This window comes from Diadema antillarum, unplaced genomic scaffold, assembly GCF_040938485.1.
Source record: "Diadema antillarum isolate AM-2024a unplaced genomic scaffold, OU_Dant_1.0 seq00000119_RagTag, whole genome shotgun sequence".
NCBI lineage: Eukaryota > Metazoa > Echinodermata > Echinoidea > Diadematoida > Diadematidae > Diadema > Diadema antillarum.
The window spans coordinates 1,425,886-1,450,652 of record NW_027271200.1 but is presented as its reverse complement, the minus strand read 5'-3'; the positions used below and the strand labels follow the sequence as shown (position 1 = coordinate 1,450,652).

General features: G+C 38.4%; 1 protein-coding gene across 1 annotated transcript in view; it reads left to right on the top strand.

Moving 5' to 3' along the window:
- LOC139727094 (heparan-alpha-glucosaminide N-acetyltransferase-like) overlaps positions 1–24,767 on the top strand; it is a 94,957-nt gene that overhangs the window by 17,453 nt on the left and 52,737 nt on the right. Inside the window, exons 9-13 of the mRNA XM_071638074.1 lie at positions 7,290–7,320; positions 8,672–8,808; positions 12,460–12,584; positions 13,177–13,298; positions 16,075–16,207. Coding sequence (XP_071494175.1) covers positions 7,290–7,320; positions 8,672–8,808; positions 12,460–12,584; positions 13,177–13,298; positions 16,075–16,207 — 548 coding nt within the window. The remainder of the gene's footprint in view (positions 1–7,289; positions 7,321–8,671; positions 8,809–12,459; positions 12,585–13,176; positions 13,299–16,074; positions 16,208–24,767) is intronic.

Sequence of the window (24,767 nt, the reverse complement as noted above, 5' to 3'; positions counted from 1 at the left end):
TTTCTTTTGCACTTTTACTCTTTGTTCACCCAATTTTCTTCTTGTTTCTTTATTTTTCTACATTGTTTGTCTGTCCGTCCATGTGTCCTTATGTCAAGCTTTTAGATTATCAATATTTCGGCTGTAAAATTTTATATAGTATGTGCAACATGATTTTCATATTTTCTAACCATTATATGTGTTTTGCCTTCAAAGTTTTTGCTTATCATGTACACCATCATCATGGATAGTAGCTTAACATCCCTCAGGAGCTGCTGCACAGACAGTGTGTTTTGTAGGGGCAAGATTCACGTCTTTATTGATGCATGTTCTTCTGTTTCAGAGCAGGGAAATGAGAAAGAGAAGGAGTGGAAAGTTGAGTTTGTGATCCCCCGTCCCGTCTGCGCCCTTGGGATAATTACATGCTGAGACCGATAGGCAGAAAATTATTAATTAGATATGACAATCTCACCTTCCTGGTGAACACAGGCTCAGAAAATTTTTTTAAAATCATGTGGCATGGCGCATAATCCTTCCCCAAAAGCTAGCTGTCTGAAGTCCAATGCTCGCTACCAACTCTACTGCCTCAGATTTTTTTTCTTGGGGAAGCTTGTGAGGGGATACTTTGAGTGTTGGATACACACTGAAAAATGGTTTAATATTTCATTCTTCATAGACATTGTGGTGGCCAAAGGCCAAATTATACCTCTTTATTCAATCATATTGCAATCATTTCCCACTCTCGAGACATACTTCTTCCGAGATCGCTGTCTCTGTAGAACGTTTTTGTCTGTTCTGTTCTTTTCTATTATGTTAGCTTTGTCTCATTTTGTATCGTCTCATAGTCAACTCTCCGTTGTACTGTTACTCCTACTCTAGTCTAGTTCCATGTTTGTTTGTATGTATATCTGTCTGTTTTTGTTGATCTCTCTGTCTGGTTGGCTTCCATACTTTTACTTTGTTCTCAACTGATGTTTTTCTTCTCTGAGGGCCCCGCATTCTACAAGCTTTGTCTTTTTAGTGGGTCCCTCCATTTTTCGAATTTTGCATACTGTTTAGTTACATTTGTACTTCCAATCACTTGAGTTCTATGATACTGTATAATTATTGTAAGGTGGTACAATCATTGTACATTCTTTTCATGTTACATAGTTTACGCTCCTTAGTTTCTGTTACCAAAAAAGTGATGTTTATATTTTTGTCGAAAAATTAAATAAAGCATTGAATTGAATTGAATTGAATTGAATTGTAACATTGAAATAATTCAGATGTTAAGCAAAAAAAAAAGAAAAGTTAAAACCTGATAGTATGCTGTATCATGATAGTGATGCTACACTAAATCCAGTTGTCATTACAATCCGAATCATACCATCCTTTAATGTATTTCACAGGGATGATAAATCAACTTCTCTTAATATCTGTCACATTCCATGGAAAGACGCAAAACAGTCCATTTATTTCTTGCTGTCTGTCTTTTCTGGAAAAGAAAAAGTCCTTAAAATCAAAATTTTTTTATTTGTGTGAACGTGACTATTGGTAGCTATCTCTTGTGTTGTAGTGCAGCAAGCTCTTTTCTTTTCAAAGACATTCTTGCCCGTCTTGCAGACAGTCCTGAGCAAAGACCTGTAGCCTAGTATGAAAGCCTCTTGCTGGGGCTTGCCTGACAGAGGTGGCTTGTCTCTGTCTTTCTGAACAACCTTCTGCATGCCTCTCTTGCCATTAACCCTAATTAGGTGGGAATTTTTTTGGCCATGCTAAATGTGGGAGGGGGTGGATTCCCTAATCCCCCTGGCCCTTTTAGGGTTAAAGGCTGACAGTCATCAATGTCATGTATGTGAACCATTTGTTTGCTTGTCCACACTCAGTAGGACACAGGGATTTGTATTTGTGCAAAACTTGCTGGGAACAATTAATAATTTGCTGTCATATTCCTTCTGCCCTAACCTGATGTGAAGTTGACTCGACCGGCTCCCAAGAATTCTCCATATCGCATAAAGCAAAATATCGTCCCAGAATGCATTGCACAATCAACATCCTGGCTTTTATGCAGTCAGCTTAACTTCCGGTTATCGCCATTGCGTTATGTACGCAATGCACTGCACCGCAATGCACTGCATGCCAACGCACAGTTTCACTTGCATCGTTAGCGTCTGCTCAACATCGGTCACGCAAATTTTACCTTTTCAGCGAGTGTCTTTCTAAAAGCTATTAATCATGGATGATCGCGAAAGATTCAAGATCTATTGCTCCCTACACCTGCCCCGCTGCCCCCGGCGAACTTGAGGCCCATTGCACTGCTTCTAGTGCTGAGTACACAGTTACAACTGCTGCACTGAATGTGCTGTGTTCATCTGTTCTTCAGATCATTTATGAGGCCGACATTACTGAAACTATACCCCTTCACAGAATTCAGAGATGTCGAAATCCCTAATCTGAATGTTTTCACTTCATATTTTACTATTTTGACTTAGATAAAATAGTTGAAAATTGACCCATGTGTACAATCTTTTCATCGCACGCGACAATCTCTATTACAGTCCCACATATACAGATTTGTGTAAGTTCTCCACACAAGAGGCCTATGGCAAAATTGTACACGATGAATAAGTGTGTGGGACGCTAGCCGCGCCGCTGCACGCAGCGTGCATGCATGCATAATAGCGCGCGGAGCGATAGCTGCAACCGGAAGTGGGGTTGACTGCAAATCGCTCCAAAATACGCCGATTAAATTAGTGCGCCGCCAACGTTGGTTCTTTTATAGCTATATGCGATATGGAGAATTACAGTATATGTGCATCTCTATGGCGTATAATTGCTCTCAGCAGATATCCTCCTATACATGCTTAGGTGCACACATGTACTGATGGGCAATTCTATTGTGACAGACCTGGTGTTAGTCATGGTTTTTCGAATCACCTCTGAATGAATTTCGAATGAAGATTGATTCAGTCAAAGAACCATAATATTTTAGAATTGACTCCCTTTAATACAGCGAGAGGGCTTTTGATGGTGGCAAGAGCACGGACATTTCAGGATGAGATGCACAATGGATTTGCAGCAGAGCGGTGGTTATGTTTATACTAAATGTGGGAAAAAATAATCAGGCAGTGTTCTGTTGTGTTTGAAGGCATCGGATCACAAAAATTCTTTGAGTTTCCACTCGTCTCTCTCAACTCCCTGCTTTTAGGATACAAAGTGTTAATTACATGTTACTTGCACCTGTTCATTACACCAAATAGTGACTAGACCTGTCTGCCGAAAAAGTAGAAATTTTCCTACATTTCACGCAACCAGAAACTGGTGCAAAAATAAAAGCACATGAATAATTTTGAAAGCCATATGTTCCATTAGTTGTTGTCTTAATTCCGCGGAATTAAAAGCACGCAAAGCTCTTCTTGCTCGGCCGAAGGCGAAAACAATTAGTCTCGCGAAAATATCCACTTTTACGATATATCATGATCACATATAAAAACATATGATGCAAGCCTCTCACACTTTAAAATGACTGGGGCTTGTAGCAATGTCTAGTTTTGAATAATTTTCCATAGTACTTGATAATGACTTATGGTCCCTCGGGTGACATGGCCTAGTATCTCAAAAATCATGAATTTTTAGTAGAGTGGTAAAACTTGTTGATTTTCACAACATTTTAGCAAAATAATATTGTTGGCATTAGATAATGAAGTAACATTTTAGGTGTTTTGTTGTTTTTATTACATTAATGATCATACTTCAAATCTCAAATTGGTATTTTATATATTCAGAATTGAGTAAGGAGGTTTTTCACCATATGCTATTAAAGTGAGATAAAGATCTTGTGATCCTGTTCAATTAACCTGTGTCCGTAGCAGTTTAATCTAACGTGCACTGACAGAACGTTGAACCTAGTACACTAAAATTTTATGTAACAAATTTAATATTTGTTTGATGTTTCTTTTAATATTTGTCATCACATTGATTGTACAACTAAATCTTCTCTGTATGTTTCTTTGAGAACAATTAATAATATTTTTTGGATGACTAAATTACTACAGGAGCTGATTGTGAAGATATCACGGTGTTAGCTTCACTTTGCTTGCCAACTCAGAGGATGGTTTACCAGTGTGCATACTAATAATTACTACACGTTTCACTTACAGTTATGTTCGTCTAGGGGAAGTGCTGGAAATAACCATCTTGTCTTTCATATTTCTCTTTCTATAAGTGTGAGCACATTGTCCATTTTTCTCTCACCAATGTATTGTTTTCCCTTTGCCCCCTACCTCTTAATTTTTTTTCCCATCTTGTTGCCATAGGTTGACTATCACAGTAATGATCTTTGTTAACTCGGGGTCTGGCCGGTATCACGCCATATTTGGTCACTCCACATGGAATGGTTCGTAAACTGTTTAGTCTACGATCTTGTCTTGACCCTTTCCCCTCCCCTGCCCCGCTGCATACCGTTCAGATAAATGTTGCATGTTCTTTCCATGTGGGAATATTTTTCTTTTATGAATCAATCCAGCTATCCAGCTGTTAAAATTAGAAATTGTGTGAAAACATGAAGCTGTAATAAATGGATTAATTAACAAATTATGTGTTTGTATAGTTGCATAGATTAACCCATAAGTAGTTGATAGTAATTATGGTGATGATGATAACGATGATAATGATAGTAATGATAATTTTGAACAAGGACTTCGTTACATGGTGGTGCTCAAATCACATCTAAATTTCTCACACCTTTGTCCAAGCAGTTACTTTTTTTTTACATAAAGTATAGTCATACTCGTGAATATTGAAGAAAATCTATCCATCACAGCAACACCTTAAAGGCATAATTTACCATTTGCAGAAGAAACAAAAACCCAGCATTAGTGCTTTAACTCCTTATGTGCCATGGTGGAAACCCTCTGTGTGCCACGTTATTCTGAGACATAAAGGTAGTCATGCTTTGAGAAAGAATTCTGTCTTTCCAATTTGTATAACTTCTACAAATTTCTGTTAAGATGGGCATAATAGTAGGCAGAGTTAAAGAGGAATGCCAAGCTTTGTTTAGATATATATTGTATGGCGACCCTATTTTCCATTTTTCTTTGAATGACCAAATGCTACATTACTGTAAAGGCATGACTTTTGCACATAAAACCTTGACAGAAACTCAGAATGTACGAGCAAATCTAGTTGGGAACATTGCTTGATAGTCGATCACCACATAGAATGCAAGCCGTATATGAGAGGAACAAAAGCATGAGAAACGCTTTCATTGTGCTGCGGGATTAGCAGTAATTAGCGATTTATCGATCGGTCTTGACGGCTTTGTTTGTTAAGCAGAATATGCGAAGTTGGCACGCTGTTGACTGAGTCGGATGTGCGAACGTGGCACATAAAGAGTTAAGATAGTTCAAAAATGTGAGTTAGGGATAGAAAAAACAACTGTAAAAATTTGTATCCGTATAATTGATGTTAAGTATTGTTATATACACAAAATGTGAACAGTAGTTATAATAAAAATGTTTCCAGACTAAACCCTCTACAGTTACGGTATATTGAGAAAAATATTGATATCTCCTTTTATATTCAGCTTTATTGCAAAAATTTTATATGGTGGGATGTTTTGTGATACAACAGTCCTACACATATGCATAAAATGTGATATCTTGAATATTTTTTAAATCACTGCTCCCAAAGGTAAACAGGACCTTTAATATTCTTGAGCATCCTTTTACTTTGTCTCACTACAGAGGATTTTATTAATTTTCCTGCCCGGTTGAAAGATGAAATACTGGTTTGAATTGTGTTACATGTCGTATATAGAATGTCAAAAATATGAATGGTATGTTGTCCTATTAAAGCTACACATTTTTCATAAACCTTGCCCCCTACAACAAACCAGCTATCCCTGTAATGAATTCTAGTGCCTTAGAGAAGTTGTCGGTAGGTGTTGCCATTATGTTTTAATGTCATACACTGTACATCATAGATGCATGATAGTTCAGTCCTGTCCTGTGTGAAGCGCTACTTGTCCATTGCATGCAGCTAAAATTATTACAAAGAAATCATTATAATCACCTATTTCTACAATATTATATAGCTTTGCATGACCCGCTCCATTTATTGTCAGACTAGGCATATACATTTTGTATACACGTAGCCATTTCTAAATGCATGCATAGTGTATGTACTATAACAGTGTGCAGTAGCTTACTCCACTCTCTGTTGCAATGTGTGTCTCCATTATTGCATGCGGAGTTTAAAAAATGTAACCCTTGTTTTGCTTTTGTTGAATATAATTTGAAAGCACACCACCATCAGCATGCATTCTCCTTTTAATATTAATCTCATCTGCATATTTTTTTTTCCCGGGGGGGGGGGGGGTAACTTTGCTGTTGAATTCTACCTTTATTAATGTGTATTAGAAGTGATGACTGGTTTAGAAGAAGGGAACATGCAGAATATTTCGTCCAAAGTGTTTGTAATGCTACAATGGGGAGGTAATAATCCCCTCAGCTTTGTGTTGGGACTCGATAACCCCCCGGAAATAGCATTTTAAATCCTGACGCTAGATTATTTGAAAAATGATCACGGGTTAGTCAGTATGTGTAGCTGGAGATAATGCAGAACACAAGCTTGAATTAAATGTAGGAAGTCATTTATGCAGCCATTAGCAACAAACCCACAGCCAGCTAGCCATGCAAAAATGCTAAATCATAATATGTGCAACTTGCTTCAAATCATGACCAAAAAAGCTTACAAATATAGTAATATTTGCACTATGGTTGTCTTTGGGCATTTTTATATGTATGTAGATAAAGTAGTGAAAACATGAATGTATGCACCGGGAGAATTTACTGCAAGAAAAACTTGCTTGTTTGTTTGGTTGGGTTTTTTTCCCCCTTTAATACACTGTAAAAGCAATGAAGCTAGAGAAATGAGTGGCAATTGCCAATGGCCCACAGGACGTACCAGTACCTTAGTCTGATTTACTAAACTTCGAATGATCATCTAGCTCTTGAAATTGTATTCTCCTCTTCTTTTTTTTTATTCAGACACTTGTAAATGTGCAGCTGTGACAAATTTGCTGCCATTCAAAGCATTTTTTTTCACCTGTTTTTTTCCTGTTAAGTAGAACCTTTACCATTTCTTGAAAGAGGGCATTATTTATCATTGGAAAAAATAACTGATGTTGAACTTTCATGCAACACACACAAACACACATAAACATCAAATGTATCATTAGAGCCAGATACGTTAGATGTTACATTTCAAATATTCCTGGAGAATTGATATGAGATTTTGAGTTTCCTTATTTTTGTTTTGCATACCACCAGGGCTGACTGTGGCAGATTTGGTGTTTCCTTGGTAAGCTGTGTGGTGTATATATAAGCCAGCTTGGAGTTAGCTAATATGCACTTGGGTACATTGACTGTTCTATCTGACCAGATGAACAGAATGGTCTTTTATTAACACCTTGGAGAGCATCATTTCATGATTTTCCATCAAATGTATTAACAATCTTTTTTTTTCTGCTGTTATTGACAAATATCACTTTCACTGTCAGGTGCATGTGCTGACAAGCACTATTCTTGGATTACTTGAATAATCGTTACATGACAGATGCTTATCTCGGTGAATTTAGAAACCAACATGCTGTTTTGGTACAAATGGCCATATTCTGCTCACACGCAAATTGAAACCCCAAACTGGCTTATTTTGGAATTTCAGAGGATGGTCAATACATTCTATTTGCTGCTTGTGTACATGGTTAGGAAGACCTTCTTTGAAAGAAAGATATTATTCAGAGGGGTGAAGGTTCAGGTGTGAGTCTTTTCAATTTGTCTCCCTCTACAAATGAAATTTGTTAAGATATATCTTGCTTTCATTTAATATGCCTTGTCCGCCTTGGATAACAATGTCGGGATTTCAGAGCTTGGGTATTTGTTCCGTGTTCATTGTGTCACTGCCGGCAACCAGGGACAGCCTGGTGGTACTTCTGTAGTGTCGCTGCCCAGAAAGCAGCAGATGACAGGTTTGAGTCCCACTGGTTCCTTTTTCCGACATGTTTGTTAATTTACAGATCAGCAGTTGTGATCTTAAGAAATTTCATTTGTAGAGGGAGACAAATTGAAGAAACTTACATCTGAAGACATTCTTTAATACCTATTCCCGCGTTTAAATTGAGTGGAGCACACAGTCCCACATGAATAGAACTGACCTCCATTTAATGTCCGTCTTTCACAGGAGCATTCCAAAATATGTGTCTGTTTCAATATAAAAATTACACAAGAGATGAGTGAAAAGAGAAAGAAATTCATTCATAGTCAGATTTTGAAAATATTTAGGCTAGTTGATTTATGTCTTAGATCAAGATAATGCAGGCATGTAGATCATAGTGTAACTGACATCTGCTATTATAAGTCCACCTATTTGAGGCAAATTGACTTGAATATATATGACTCCTGTTAGTTATTCAAATCAAGTTTGTGAAGACCAGTTGACAAGAGTACAACTCCAGCAACCTGCTCAGTCAAGTTTGTCGTCTCCAGTCGAGTCATGTCAAATCAAGACAACCCTTTCGTCTAGCTCCAATTTTCCCCAAAAACTTTAAGAAAAGAAGTGTGTCAACTTTTTGACGTGCTTGTAGTGTTTTCTGTGTGTTAAAGATGTTTGTAAAGGCATCTGTTCTTGTCCATTTTCTGCTCATCCACTCCAGGTTTATATTCATCATGGGGGTCTCCATCACCATGTCGTTTCAGGCTTTGCTCCGCCACGGCGTCTCACGGCGGACAATGCTCCTGAAAGTGGTGCGGCGCTTTGTCATCCTCTTCAGTCTAGGACTCATCCTCGATGGTATTACATTCAATCATAAAACTATTAAAGTGTTATCACGTCCTGTCAAGGGTGGTAGTCCAGCAAATCTGCCATTTTCCAATGTTCATGAAGTGTATTATGCTGCAGTTGATTATTTAAACTTTTAAAAGGAGATATAAACAGTATTTGTTGAATAATGTGTAATAATTTTCATAGGAAATTATATCATTTATAAAATTGGAACATTGTGTGTATGATCAGGTATTTTGTACGTTGTAATTCCATCCAGGTATATAGTGTTATGTGATTACTGTGTGTGTGTGTGTGTATGTGTGTATGTGTATGACATTTAGGTTTATAAGTGTTTTGATTATCTCAGGGTCTCAGCTTTTATATAAGGCCTCGGCCTTTCTGCTGATTCCTTTCACTTGCATAATTATACCCCCGCCAAACGAAGTTTGAAGGGGGTATATAGGAATCAGCGGACGGTCGGTCGGGCGGTCGGTCGGGCGGTCGGTCGGGCGGTCGGGCGGTCGGGCGGTCGGGCGGTCGGTCGGGCGGTCGGTCGGGCGGTCGGTCCGTTGCAAATCTTGCGTCGCGAACTACTTCCTCAGTTTTCAACCGATTCCCATAAAACTTGGCACAGATGTGTGCCTTGGGTTGTAGATGTGCAAGACATATTTTTTGACAGTACCCAAAAGTACATTGCCATGGTAACGGCATATTATGGGCAAAAATGGGTACAAATCTTGCGTCATGAACTCCTCCCACAGTTTTTGATCAATTTTTATGAAATTAGGTACAGATGTTCATCTGAATATGTTAATGTGCAAGACACATATTTCTGCAGTGGCAAAAAGTGCGTTGCCATGGTAACGGCATGTTATTGGTAAAATATAGGGCAAAGTGCTTCATGGCAAAACTGCTTCATCAGTGTTCTTCCAATTCTCATGGAATTCATATTGAATGTTTGTCTTAGGATATAGGTCAGCATGACACATTTCTTGACAGTGACAAAAAGTATGTTGCCATGGTAACAGCTCACATATTATGAGCCAAAATGATGGAAAATTTTGTGTTGCAAACTACTTCCTCAGTTTTTGCCCAATTTCCATGAAACTTGGTACAGATGTGTGCCTTTGGTTGTAGATGTGCAAGACACATTTTTTGACAGTACCCGAAAGTACGTTGCCATGGTAACGGCATATTAATGGCAGAAGATCAAGGAAAGATCTTGCGGATTTAACTACTTCCTCAGTTTTTTGACCAAAGCTTATGAAATGTGGCACACACCTTGATCTTGGTGGGAAGATGTGGAAGACATATTTTTCGGACGTGTCGGAAGCTGCGTTGCCATGGTAACGGCATATAAATGGCAGAAGATCAAGGAAAGATCTTGCGGATTGAACTACTTCCTCTGTATTCGACTGAAGCTCATGAAATGTGGCACACACATTGGTCTTGGTGGGAAGATGTGCAAGACATATTTTTTGGACGTGTCGGAAGCTGCGTTGCCATGGTAACGGCATTTAAATGGCAGAAGATCAAGGAAAGATCATTCCTTGGGTAAGACTGTCGTCACGGGGCGGGGGTATTAATCACCTTAAGTGATATTTCTAGTTTCTCCTTTTTTTATACAAGTGTCATGATCTTTGTATTGTCTTATTTTGCGATGTATCTTTGTATGTTTTATGCCAAGTGTTAAATAGAAGAACTGAGTAGGCCTATTCACATCGCTTTTCCCATAATATCAATGAGCTTCAGATTTTTCGCGACGTGGATGTTCAGAAGAAAAAAAACCTATTCTGCTCATGCACAAAATTGCTTATCAAAATTAATTTATTTATATCTCACGTCGTCATAGTTTTTATGCCTCCGCCACGAAGTGGTGCCGGAGGCATTATGTTTTCGGGTTGTCCGTCCGTCCGTCCGTCCGTCCGTCCTTCCGTCCGTCTTTCCGTCCGTCCGTAATGAATTTTGTGGACAAGGTAACTATCAAAAGCTGTTGAGGTATCCTGATGAAACTTGGCATGTATGTGTATTAGGGGGTGAAGTTGTGCCGATCAACTTTTGGGTGCACATGCTCGAGGTCAAAGGTCAAAAGGTCAAGGTCAAATACATAAAATTTCACTATTTCCACCATATCTATGCAATGCCTGAAGATATTTTCTTGAAACTTAGTGTATACATGTATTACCCAATTTAGATTCTCTGGTGAAAGTTTGGGTCATGAGGTCAAAGGTCAAAGGTCAAAAGGTCGAGTAAAATTATTAAAACTTCTTTTTTTTTCTCTGTAAATTGGAAAATTGTTCAAGGTATCTTCATGGAACATAGTATATACATGTACTGACTGGCAGTGATTATCTAGAGAGTGTAGGGTTCATGGGGTCAAAGGTCAGGGGTCAAAGGTCAAGTGCAACACTTCAAAATTTTACTATTTCCCTCATGTTCATGCAATGCCAGCAGGATTAGTATTTTTTTTTTTACACTTGGTGTATGCATGTGTAACCTAATAGAAATTCTCTGGAGAGTTTTTTTTTCTTTTTCTTTTTTTATTGCCTCAAAGGTCAAAAGGTCAAAGATCAAGTGAAAGTGCTGAACTAACTTTTTCCTCCATATCTCGGAAGTGGCTCAATTTATCGTGAAACCTACTGCATATCTATGCATGTTCTACCTGAAAGTGATTATCTTATGAATTTTAGGGTCTAAGGCCTGATGAACATGGTAACAATTTACTATTCAGTACAGAAATTGCACTTTTTCTCCATACCGGTACCATGAAAATTACTCAATGCATAAATGTATGAATGGGTCAAAGTCAAGTTAAAGTCCTTAAATCCCCAAATACATGCTCTCCTATTCATCCAATTAACCAAGTTCAAGGAAGGTGAACATTCAACACATTTCTGACAAACTTGTCATTTCAATATTTTGCCAGTTTTGTGAAAATGTAATCACACATTGTCCACATGGACTATCTAGACCTATTAGGAGAATCATGCATTATGGCGGAGGCATACCAGTCGCCATAGCGACATTTCTAGTTCACTATGCATTGTGGGCTATTTTTGTATCCACTCAATTCACGACGAAGAGAGCTATTTGATAAACTGATCATATTGGGGCACCACTTTACTTTTTATAGGTTGTGTCCTCGCGTAATCTAAAGCTACTTTGCAACACCCTGCAGGGAGAGAGGAGAACGGCCAATGTAATCATCGTCTTTAATAAACATCTATGTCGCAGCTCCCTAATATGTTCTTTCTGTCCCGTGACCGTGATGAGAGCTATACAATAAGTTTAATATTATTGCACATCAATCTGAAATTGATTTAGGATGGAGGAGGTGGTATGCTAGATCTGCAATTGGTACAGATGACCACTACTTGCTCACTGCAATAATCAGATCAACCCAAAGAGCTAACAATCTTTCCTTTGGTATGCATATCACAATGTTCGTAATAATATTCCGTACTTGGTATCTTAATTCAATTTTTCAGTGTCCATAATTTGCTTAGAAACTCCCGTATTAATGCTATATGGATAAATGTTCTGTATTAGTATCATTTTTATTATCATTATTATTGTTATCTCAATTCTTCTTTACCATACACATATTTTTTAGGTCTTAGTCCCGCCAGTGTGTGATAACTTTCCCCCTCATTCCTGCTTGCCTACCTTCCAAAACAGGAGGAACTAACCTGTCCAAGTTTCGAGTGCCAGGCGTGCTGCAGAGAATTGCAGCCTCCTACCTGGTGGTGGCCGTCGTCCATCTGGCATCGGTCAAGCACAGAGGAGAGGAGTACAGAGTCCAGGTGAGATCTGAGGTGGACGGCAGACCAGGGGGGGGGGGGGGGGGTAACTTTTATGATGTCAATTCATGAAAAGATTGTCCATTTACTGAAGTGCAACTCCACACAGTGTTCAAGCTGAAATTAGTAGATAAACAGTATGGTAGAAGTTGCATCAAACTCCGACATGATTAAAGAAAGTTATCAAAAGCTGCGGTCACACTATGCTAAACTATGCATGTAGTTCACTTCTCGATCCCTTCCTGAAATTTTAGCATGCGTTCATGCTACCAACAAAACTATGTGTAGTTTCAGTGATGTGTACCTACCCATGGTTTTGGACTCCAAACATATACAGAGATGAGTGTACATGTACACGTACAAACATTGTTCAACACATACAGTATGAAAGTGTCTGTTATTTTCTTTGTAAGCATGAATATTAAATCTGCTCCCTCATACTCCACTCTAATCTAATGTGCAAACTCAATACTCCAGATCCAGAGAGGGGGCAAAATGTATCTACACGGTTGTGTTTGGGTAGTTTGGTAAAATGTAACAAAATGAAACACCAAGCAAAACGAAGCAATGGGACTCTGTCACATTTTTGGTGCAGAATCGACTCTACTGCGAGCTGCGAGACATCCTGGACTACTGGTACGAGTGGATCATCATGCTTGGTCTCCTTACTCTGCATATCTGCCTCACATTCTTGCTTCCCGTTCCCGGCTGTCCCACGTAAGTACCAATCTGGGAGTGGGGGAGGGGGGATGGGGGATTGTCTAGGCCATTCCATGACATTTGCTTCTACGACAGTTGCTCCCATGAATATCTGCACGCTAAAGCCATTATATATAGATTATACCCTGAAACATATCCCTTACCTAATCCTAATTTTCACATCAAACTAAACCTAAAACCCTATCCCAACCCTAACCCCAACCTTAAGTTCTTAGAGAAAATAAGACCAGAGCAATTGTTGTGGAAGCGAATGTCATGTCACTGACTCAGGCTGATTTCATATATGTGACCCTGCACCTCAAAACAAACAAAAAGTCGCCAGACATGAATTTTTAGTTAAGACCACATTCTGAAAGAGCAGACTTTAAGCTTTGAAATGATGTATAACTCAAATCAAATGGACTCTCCTAACCTATCTAATATTGGAAAGAAAGCACAAACTCAGAAAAAGTGTGAACTGAGAAAAGAGGCTCTGAAGTACAGTGTCTATTCAAGCGCTTAATCTTTACCAAACAGTGCTGGCTGTACGATGAATGGGACAAAAAAAAACAGGAAGTAAACCACCAGAGTAACAACAATGAAGGGATAATCAGATTAAACTGAAATTAAGCATGCCTCATTAACACATGCTGTCTATAATTAATGTCAACTTTCAAAGCAGTAGCACTATCTTTTCAAAAGTTATTAGAGTTGAAAGTGAAGAGTGTGGACAAGGTTTTTCTGAAATGAAAAAGGGATTCTAAAGACATACCTAATCACACTATTCTACCAAAAATGTTCGAGATAAACTGCTAAAAATCACACTTTCCTGCCCGTTTTATGATTCCAAATTTTAGCATAATGTAAAATAAGACCCGGTCTTTCAGAAAATATGAAAAAGTCAAGTTCGGCTAGGTTGACCCATTTCACTTATTTTCAGTCCTCACGCAAAATCAGTGTGTGCGACTTTATGTTCATTTTGAGGTGCACTGTCACATACTGTATTGTTTGTCCCGTAAGAGATGGTTTGAGTTTACCATCACAAACGGCAAGTGGAGCACATTGATTAAAGAAAAACGAAATGCACTCCCTGCATCCAAATATTTTGTTCCTGTAAGCATCATTTTCAAATCAAGAGTTTTGCCGATCCGTGTACGTCATAGGGACATTGTGATTGGACAGTAATATCACAAACAAAGAATCACTGCTTATTTTAACTTATGGATTCTTATGGATTAAACAGAACTCAACATTGGATGCATATTTAGTCCTAAAATGTAACATTTCTGTGCAAATGTACTGTAGATAGTTGCTGCATGGCATAACATGCACAAAGTGTAAAGTTAGGACATGGAAATGACTGAAGAAAAGGAAATTGTTGGAGTGTTGTGACGTTTTGATAGAAACTGATTAATTAGCAGTCTACTTGTTTGTCTTTCATTTACCTGTCTTTGTGGGAGTGATGAATGTATTAAGCCTTGCATATTTACCACAATATCCAATGGCATACTGCCCTCTATGTAGAGCTATTGGGTATTGTTCCTTTTTTTTTCATTTTTGTAAAATCAATACTTCATCATAGTGATACTGGTAGGAGGTAAGGTCCATCTCTATTTCAGGGTTTTTCCTTTCTTCTCTTCTTTTTTTTTTTTTAAGTAAGCACTTCTTGAGTGCATGCATGAAATTCTGTAGATTTAATTCTAATTTCAGATTTTTTTTTTCTCAAATCTAGACACATTTTGCTTTTTCCATGTATCAAAATCACCTGAAAATTTTGGTTTCCTATTTTTTCAACAAACCTCAATATTATCCCAGTGAGTGGTTGTTGAAAATTATTTTCCTGTAGCACAGGCTTCTCAGGAACAGTGTAATCTTGGAGTTCAGTTGATGTACAAACTATTAGGGGCTTTTATCAGGTTGAAGGCATATTTTTTTCTTTTTTTTAAGTGGACTGACTTTATAATCTAAAAGCTCTTGTACCAAAATCTATTTGTATGCAGTGCATTACAATAATGTGACATCAAATAGTCAGTAATATACCAGGGTGCGGCCATTTTTATTTTCTGAAGTGGACTGACTCAAAGCTGTTGTACCAAACTCTATTTGTATCCAGTGCACATGTACAATAATATTGTGTGACATGAACAAGTCATTAATTCACCCGAGAATCTTTAAGCTTGTGTAATGTGGCATTAGAATCGAGTTGGTCATCATCTTAAAGGGGATGGCTGGTAACTGATCAGTGGGAATCAGTGGGAATCAGTGGGAATGCTGGGGAATGATTGTTCCAATTCTTGTGGAATTCATGTACGAGTACATTATATATCTATTGTTGTGCAAAAATTATTTGCTTCAAAACGGTCTCATATTCAAGTAATGTGCAGTGTAATGCCCCGTCACTGTACAGGCATGCTAACCTGGAAACATTAAACTGCACATTACATTAAATGAATCCCACAAGGATCGGAACAATCATCCCCAGCATTCCCACTAATTCCCACTGATCAGTTACTAGCCATCCCCTTTAATATCATGTTGATGTTTATTTTATAAGTCACCTCCATAGGCAATGTCAGCAATTCTACACAGTTGCATGTCTAAATTTTGCTCTTATAATCACTCTTTAGGATGACTTGGACCTACGAGTCCAGGCTTGAAGGAAGTTGGGCCACATTTAAGAACCCTAAACTTCGAATTGCTCAGAGAATAGTAGTTTGTATTAAAGCCGAAGACTGATGTATGATCAAGCAAGAAAATCGCTCTTTCTTTTGATTTTATTTGCCGCTTCTCAAAGGGGTTATCTTGGTCCAGGTGGACCACTAGTGGGAGAGGACAACTCACTGGAGAATTGCACTGGGGGAGCAGCGAATTACATCGACAAAGTCATACTCACATATGACCACGTATACGCACACGGCACAGCAAGGGTGAGTCCAGGGATGTCTTGTTCTGACCTGACTTGTTACTATCCTACGTGTACTTCACTTTCATTGTCTGTCTAGTCCTCTTCCCAAATCATCACCAACTCTTGATCATTTCAAAACAAAACTTGAAGACTTATTTATTTTGATGTCCCTATATGTGACCGTGCACCACAAAACGAACAAAAAATCGCACCCCTTGATTTCATGTGAGGACTCAAGAAAGGTGAAACGGGTCAACCAAGTCAATTTTGAGTTTTCCATATTTTCTGAAAGAGCCATTTTTCTTCTACATTATTCTTGAGTTTGGGATCATAAAATGAATGGGAAAGTGCATTTTCAGTAGTTTTTCTACAACCCTTTTTTTTGTAGAGTAGTGATATCAGGTATATGTATAGAGGTCCCTTCTCATTTCTTGATAACCCTTTGCAAACTCTTCACTTTCAAGTCTGATAACTTTTGAAAGGATAACACTACTGCTTTGAAAGTTGGCATTAATCATGGACAGAATGTTTTAATAGAGCATGCTCAATTTCAATTAAATCTGATAGTCCCTTCATTGTTGGTGCTCCAGTGGTTTACATCTTGTTTTTTGTCCCATTCATCGTACGGCTAGCACGGTTTGGTAAAGATTAAACGCTTGAATAGACAGATAGACCCTGTATTTCGGAGCCTCTTTTCTCGGTTCGCACTTTTCCAGAGTGAGCGCTTTCTGTCCAATATTTAGATAGGGTAGGAGTGTCCATTTGAATTGAGTTATACATCATTTGTGTGGCGCTCCGACAAAATGAGTCATAAGTCGCACGGGGAGTTTTCCCGTAATGAGCCGAAAATGAAGGGGAAGCACTGCTCGGGTCGAAATTTTTTTATGACGGATTTTGATTCCTTGATGTTTTATCTGTTTGTACAGAAAATTTCAGCGTGTAAAAATGAGTAAAAGTGTCCCAAATCACAGTTTTTCTGAGACAATTTTTTTCGGTTACATTTTTTTCGAACGCTCGCCTTTGCGTTGCGTTTCGCACCTATTGTTCTTGTCCGATCGAGACTCCGCCTTCGTTGCTAGGGTGTATGCTAATGAGGCATTGCTCTTGACCCCATTCAAGACAAAACAAAGCATGGTGCGCGCGGCGGCGTCGGCGGCCAAGCGGCGAGGGCTTTAGAATTACGCAATAATAGTGAGCTGACCAAGGCTTTTGATTGCATGACCAGCGAGTTTCGTTTGATACATGCACTCCATTTCATGAAGTGGTGATTGATGTGACGCACACATCGCGCTGAAAAAAATTAATTCCAACAAACGATCACGCAAAATGTATGATACTTTATCTATGAGCTGATACAATGATCACATATCGAACTTGAAACCTCTTTATGCGTGTGTGTACTTTTACAACGGTTATTAATTGGCCTCATTAATGAATTCATTCAAATAATCATAACTTTCGTTCCCTGGTATGTGACTTGCTGTTTAAAGTTCATCTCTGGAGATATAGTAAGGCCTAAGTTGTCAATCATTCTCGTTTTTATAAAGTCGACAATGCGTGTGATAATTCGCCAAATGTATGTAATGCGTACTATTATTTCCCTGGTTAATAAAACTTATTGCCCTATTTCTTATGATGGTTTGGGCCGTGACGGCATGGAGAGAAATCGGAAGACAAACATTATTAATGCTGAAATAGCTCGTATTCCCTTTGGAGGATATTCTGACTCTTGTCATCTGTGTATTTTTTAGAAGTAGAACCTATTTGAGAAAGGGACAAAAAGTGTGCTTCTTCATTTTGTTTTGTCTTTTATCAGAATGTTTGTAATGATAGCTGTTTGTCGTGTATTGCGTGTAGCTGACATGTGAGAGTTAGTCTGCAAAGAATTTGGCTAACAGCTTTGCGAAGTAGCAGCGCTAATTGCCCATTGAATTTCGTATTCTGAGGAATTTCGAATGAAAGAACTCGGACGACACAGTTCACGCTTTGTATCCGAGTAAACCCCGCATCAACGAAGCCTTAAACAATGAAAGGTAAACTTCCTGCTATCAAGGGGTGGATAATCACGCAACCAGTATTCTTTCTTCGCCATTGATAGCAGAATCAGTGACGGAATGGAGCAACAGTGTTGGAGGATCGGCATTATGTCTGCTAATTTGTAAAAGAATTTTTCAGTCCCCTTTTGTGTTCAGAACCACACTCAGGGACGCTAACTTACTCTATCTCCTACAAGCTATTGTTACTATCTTAAAACGTGAATTTTATGAAAGGTTAAAAGTGATCGCGGAATCAGTTCTTCTGCGTGACACATGCAGGCTTTTATAATAGGATACCAAGCTTACCTGTATAGAAAGGGCGGGAATACACACTTATCGTAATCATCCGGATTTGAGAGTGATACACTCTACTACTATTCTTCATCTTTCCCCCGACAAAGACCATGGTAATTCAAAACAAACAAAGAAACAAACAAACAAGCAGTTACATTATATCAGAACGTACAGAATTTTTGTTTCATGTATGTATAGGTCATCTCTTGATGTATAGTAGGCATTTGTTGTCGTTTTTCAAGCGTTTCCTAATAAATGCCTATAGCGAAAACTCAACACAACTTTTATCAAGGAGGGAAGGGAACTTAAATTTAAATATAACATAGTTTACAGAAATCAGACATGTAAATAAGGCAATCATATACATCCGCACGGCCGATTGTAATCTCTTACTTTGATTATCAAACATAATCGCCTGCATTTACGTGCTTTTTTCTAATTTCTTGAACTTTGCCTCATTTTCTCTTTTTTTTTAAAACTATTGCTCGAAACATTTAAAAATCGTAACACAGTCTGCTATCCCACAACATAATATTCCATTTGATTTGTCACTTATTGTTGGTCGGGTGACGCCAAATGTTGGAATCTCGAGGGATGATACACGGCATTTTGTTTGTTGGTTTTCGTCTCATCGCTCAAAAGAATTTTCACTACGATTACAGAGGTATCATCTACAAGACATAACTGATGGTTTACAGAAGGGATCATCAATTCAGTAAGGATTAGTCAAGTCATGAATTCACTTTACCCATCATGTCTAATCGAACTACGACATTGTTTGGGTAACCACGCCTTTTTATTCTCATAGTTCAAACTGATTCTTGACATAATCAAAACAAATAATTCTTTTACATAATTTCTCAAAATACTCAGAAGATGGCCTATGAAAGTCAAAACTTTCTACAAGATTGCATACGGCAATCTTTACTAGCCTAAACAAGTTTTCTAGAGCAATCAGTCCCCCCTATGACGATGACTTCGATTGCGTTTTGAACTTGTATCGAACTACTTTCAAAACAGCTATTACCTTTATAGTTCGATTGATAAACCAGTCTTTTGAATTCATAACCAACATTCGTAATCGTAACCATACAGTAACATATCATGCATGTCAATAAAAGTTGGAAAATGTAAATGCTATAATAGTAGTGCAAAATAAATGAGTAACGATTATTTTCACACATTCTAATTCCTAAATGATGTCGCTACGAAAATGAAACATGGTTTGACGACTGCTTCAAGCAAATAAAAGTAAAAAGGAATGGGATATACTTCTAATGATAGTACCACGCCGTACAATGCATTTCACTGTATTTGGTAATGTTTGGTTACGTTTCTGTGCGCTTTACGTACGGAAAATGAGATTGATGCTATGAACACACAACGCATTCAAAATGTTTTGTGAAATACACCGTGTACAATATAATGTTTTAGTATACGGTTTGAAACTTTGAATTTGCGAGTCCTTTATAAAGTTATAAGCAGGGTTATCACATTATCAAGAAAAAATTAAAGTATTTAGGGATTCGGATTTGCCCAGAAGACTAACAATGCTATGTATGGCGATCGTTCGCAACAGAGACAATCCTCTTCAATAGATATACAATGTAATTTTGTTTTCATGAATTGAAAGAGAAACGAAAGGAAGTCAACTTTTTAACTTTATTTAGCTTTCTCACCAATTGAACTTGATTTGATCTGCCATGCATGATATCGCTGTCATGTGTGCTATTAATTTTATTAAATTATTTGATCGGCGTGCTTGTTTTTTATGCAGAATATCACAGGTAAGTTTAATTCATTGAAGTTCATAATCTTTGTACATATGGCGTATTCGTTGTTTTGTATTTTCATTTTTATAATATATCATGTGTCCATTATCTGATTCTGACCACGAAAATGTGGCGACTGTTTAAATGCGGAGCATGTACTGGAAAAATGTAATGTCTCCTGCCAGTAATGACAAACTAATTTCTGGTCTATCCCCGCTTGAATTGGAAATGAAATAAAAAAGAATCGAAGTTCGACTTTCAGTAGATTTCAACCGTTTTGTATAGTGCCTGATTCATGTAATGGACACAATTCTTTTGCACAGAAGCAATCACACAACTTTCAGGAATAGATGTACAAGGTGTAGGCCTATGTCTTAATGATTGTATCTCGTGGAAGAAAACTCGTCTCCTTGCCTGAATTTTAGCTTCTTCTTGTTCAAGCTTGCGTGAAAGAAATAGTTGAACATCAATCGCAATTATTAAGAGAGGCACATCCTTAAAAATAAGCACAGGAGTACTGAGACACACTACGAAATAAAAACGGGACTTTTATCACTATTGACAACGCATGACATTGAATTGCTTTGTTTTTCTGGGGGGGGGGGGGTAATACAATTGATTATTCTGAAGGTTCGTTAATCATACAATGAAATATGGTTCGCTATTAGCTTAGGTTCGTTAACAAGAAAATTAAGTGCGGTTCCTTTCCGGTTGTTCCTTTACCCGAAAGTAATCAAGCAATCATTTTTTCTAATAAGGTTTGTGAATACAAAACGAAGTGAAGAAGGCCTAAGTATTAATTCCGAATATTTGTCGGTATTATCATCTATACTCCACTTCTCAAATGCAGAAAGATTGCAACTGCAAATGTGATGTTAAAAAAAAAATCTACTTAAGCTACAAGTTAATGTTTTTTATATATATATATATATGCTATGGTATTACAAAAGTGAATGAGAATAATATGATACAGTCACTGTAAACCCAATGTGAAGCTGTCAAGCCTACATCAACCTTTGCTTCAGATATGTATAATATGTGCAGCATTGGCAAGCGTGATAAGCGATAATTACTGTGCACGCAACGCCTATAAAGGAAATGTGCCTAATATGGCGGGAATTCAGAATGTTACGGCTGTATACAGATGCAGCAGAACAGATGCGAAAGCAGTCTTTGATGCTCTGCAACATTACGACCATGTGCGTAATTTGAGGGTTTTTAGTACACGCAAAGAACACGATCTCAAAAGACGACTTTGTAATTCATTGACTTTTTCTACTGATGCTGTCTTTTGAACCCCCGCCTACAATAGGTTCTCAGGTTCTATTTAGGTATTGATACTTGCTAAACGCATCCTCTTTAGTTTCCATTGACAACAACATGGGAGGAGAATGGAAGCGATGAACGCCCTCGCTAAAAGACGCTTCTCGTAAGACGCATTGCGTGCCCGCCTACAATAGGTTCTCAGGTTCTATTTAGGTATTGGTACTTGCTAAACGCATCCTCTTTAGTTTCCATTGACAACAACATGGGAGGAGAATGGAAGCGATGAACGCCCTCGCTAAAAGACGCTTCTCGTAAGACGCATTGCGTGCCTTTTTTTTCTTTCTACTGTTTCCTATTGTTTGTGAGTTAAAAATGTGCGGCAAACCACAACGCAGCCGACACACAACGCATACCGACTCATTCATGCGGCGGCAGCGGCACGCGCGGACACAAACGCGCCGAAGTTTACATTCGGGCTGCCGTATTGGTCACAATCGTTAATGACAGACCTGTCCTGCGATTGGTTAATTATCTTACATACCCAAGCTATCGCCTTATACGGTAGTGCGTGCGATGGAGCATAAACGCCGTCGCTAAGCAGGACTGTTGTATTGTTTCGTCCCGTGAAAGAAACAGGGTGTGAGCTTGAACATAGCCTGAACTTTGAGAGCGATTTTCTCCGTTATTTAGAAAATGGACGGACATCATAAACGTAGTTAATATTCGTTTTTATGATCTATAGGGATGTCGAAATGAGTTGTATTGCATATCAGTGTAAAGCTTAGAGTCTGTAAATTCATATATAGGCATAACTACGATTTCAATTTTTGCGACTTTTGACTCATTCCGACGGAGCGCATCACATTTTAAAGCTTAGAGTCTGCCCTTTTAGAATTTGTCCTTAACTAAAAATCCTTGTCTGGCGACTTTGTGTTTGTTTTGTGGTGCAGGGTCACATATGTGCACTGCACTTGTACTGTCGCTGCCTGGTAGTTTGTACATATTTTATCTCCTATGGCGACCAGGGATGACATGTCATAGCGCTTTGTATCCAGTGGAAAAGGCGCTCTATAAACGTCTATTATTATTATTATTATATTTTTCTCACCCTGTCTAAATAGAGTAATGCACACTATTGTGAAAATCTACTTTGCCAGAGGGAAGAATGCCATCAAGATGGATTAGTTTCTACTTAATGACTCTCCTCAAATATTCTCAGGCATATGTTGTAGCTCATAAAAATAACCTGTCATACCATTGTGCAATTCTAATCTAAACAGTTGGTCCTGCCTGAGGCTGACATTTTGTCTGGAATTTTGTTCTTTCCATTTTCTTGAATAGGCTATTTGCTGTAAACCATGTGAATTTGTGACACACCTAAAGTATGCAGTGTTTGATGTGCCATTACTGTGGGTGAAGCATTAAAAAAGGAAAAGAAAAAAGAATAATTCCAGAATCTAGACGATATCATCTTTACCTCTGTTATCACCACCAACTGTCTGTTTACACATGACGTCTGTGGCATTTTAATGTGGTGGTTTGTAGAGGGGATAGGTCCCATTTATTGCCTTGCTTTTAAGCTTTTGTTTCACAGCACTAGTGGCTGACTTCTTGCCATATGTGTCGACCCAGGGGAAGCATTCTTAAATCTGATTTTGGAGCAGAGCTTGCATCATTTCAACTCAGTGCTGAAGTTCAAACCCTTCATTCCTCTAGAAAGGTGCTTTGATGCAAATCTCTGACATCCAGTCGAGTTTCTCTTTACCAAACCATAGACTTCCCTGCCCCAGAAAAATAACAAGAACATATGTGACCTGCCACAACAGTTTCAGGCAAAAGTCGCACAAGCAAATTCTGTCCTAGCTAGGCGATGTACAAAGATTTTGACCAATATCTTTGTCGATTTTAGTTTTTTGCAGAAATAGAATCTTTGATGTGTTTTCTACATCTACACTAAATTTCATGGCATAAGACTAAGGTTTTCCTATGAAAAATGGAATTTTAAACACCCTATGTTAGATCGCTCTTGTCAGTTTTGATCTTGTTTTGAACGCCATGACAATGTGCCCAGTGTTGCTACAGCGCGGCATCTCGCTTGCTATTGGCTAGTGCGTCTCACACATTTACATAGTTCGGCTTTCAGAAACATGTCTCGCAGCGTTTCGGTAATGTTTTGTCCACATGTGCATGCTCCATTGTTGTTGCTACCATAGATACGCTCTCTGTGTAGTGTATGCTCTTCATTTGGCTTCCTATCCAAGCTTACAGATCGCAATAGTGGGGCAGATATGTGAAAAATTTGCTCACATCCGGCGGAAATTGTGAAATTTTGCATAGAGGGGTATTTTGGGGCGCTGATTTCAAAAATTGCCGGATCCAAGAGATCTGACTACTGGGTCGGCCGCCATTTTGAATTCCAATATGGCCGCCATGACGAAACGACGAAATCCCTATATCTTTGGTTCCACGTGACCTGTACACTGATAATTTGCTACAGAAGGGTATTTCTACATTCTCAATTCAATAATGGATTGATATTAGAAGTCTATCAAACCTCATGGCCGCCATTTTGAAATCCAAGATGGCCGCCAAGACGAAACGTTGAAAAAGCCCTATTTTGAGTTCTAAATGACAAACGGAGCTCAAATTTGGTGCTCCAAGGTATGTGAACATATAAAAGTGAATAAAAGATAAATTTTTCATGCCAGACAAGCTGCATGGCCGCCATTTTGAATTCCAATATTGCCGCCCAGACAAAGTACAGTTGATAATCCCTATCTTGAATTGTAAATGACGAGGCGTTGGCATTAGCACACAAAAGTGTATTAACATGTTGGATTCAATAATGGATGAATTCAAAATGTTCGGCAAGCTGCATGGCCGCCATCTTGAATATCAATATGGCCGCCCAGACGAAAATGTTGAAGTTCCCTATCTTGAATTCTTAATGGCAAATAGAGGTAAATTTTGTTGCCCAGATTTCTTTAGAACGTGCCGATTTGAATAATTGGTCAATCGAAATGTGTCTGACCACCTACATGGCCGGCATTTGAATTCCATTATGGCCGCCCAAGCAAACATCGGGACTTAATTAGATCCCGCATGCACGGGGTGCAAAAAAAAAGTGCAGCAAAAAGCCGTCATTCACGTTCACTGACGTCATAATGTAGGCCTACATACTCCAGCAGTGCGCACCCAATGAAATTACAAATGC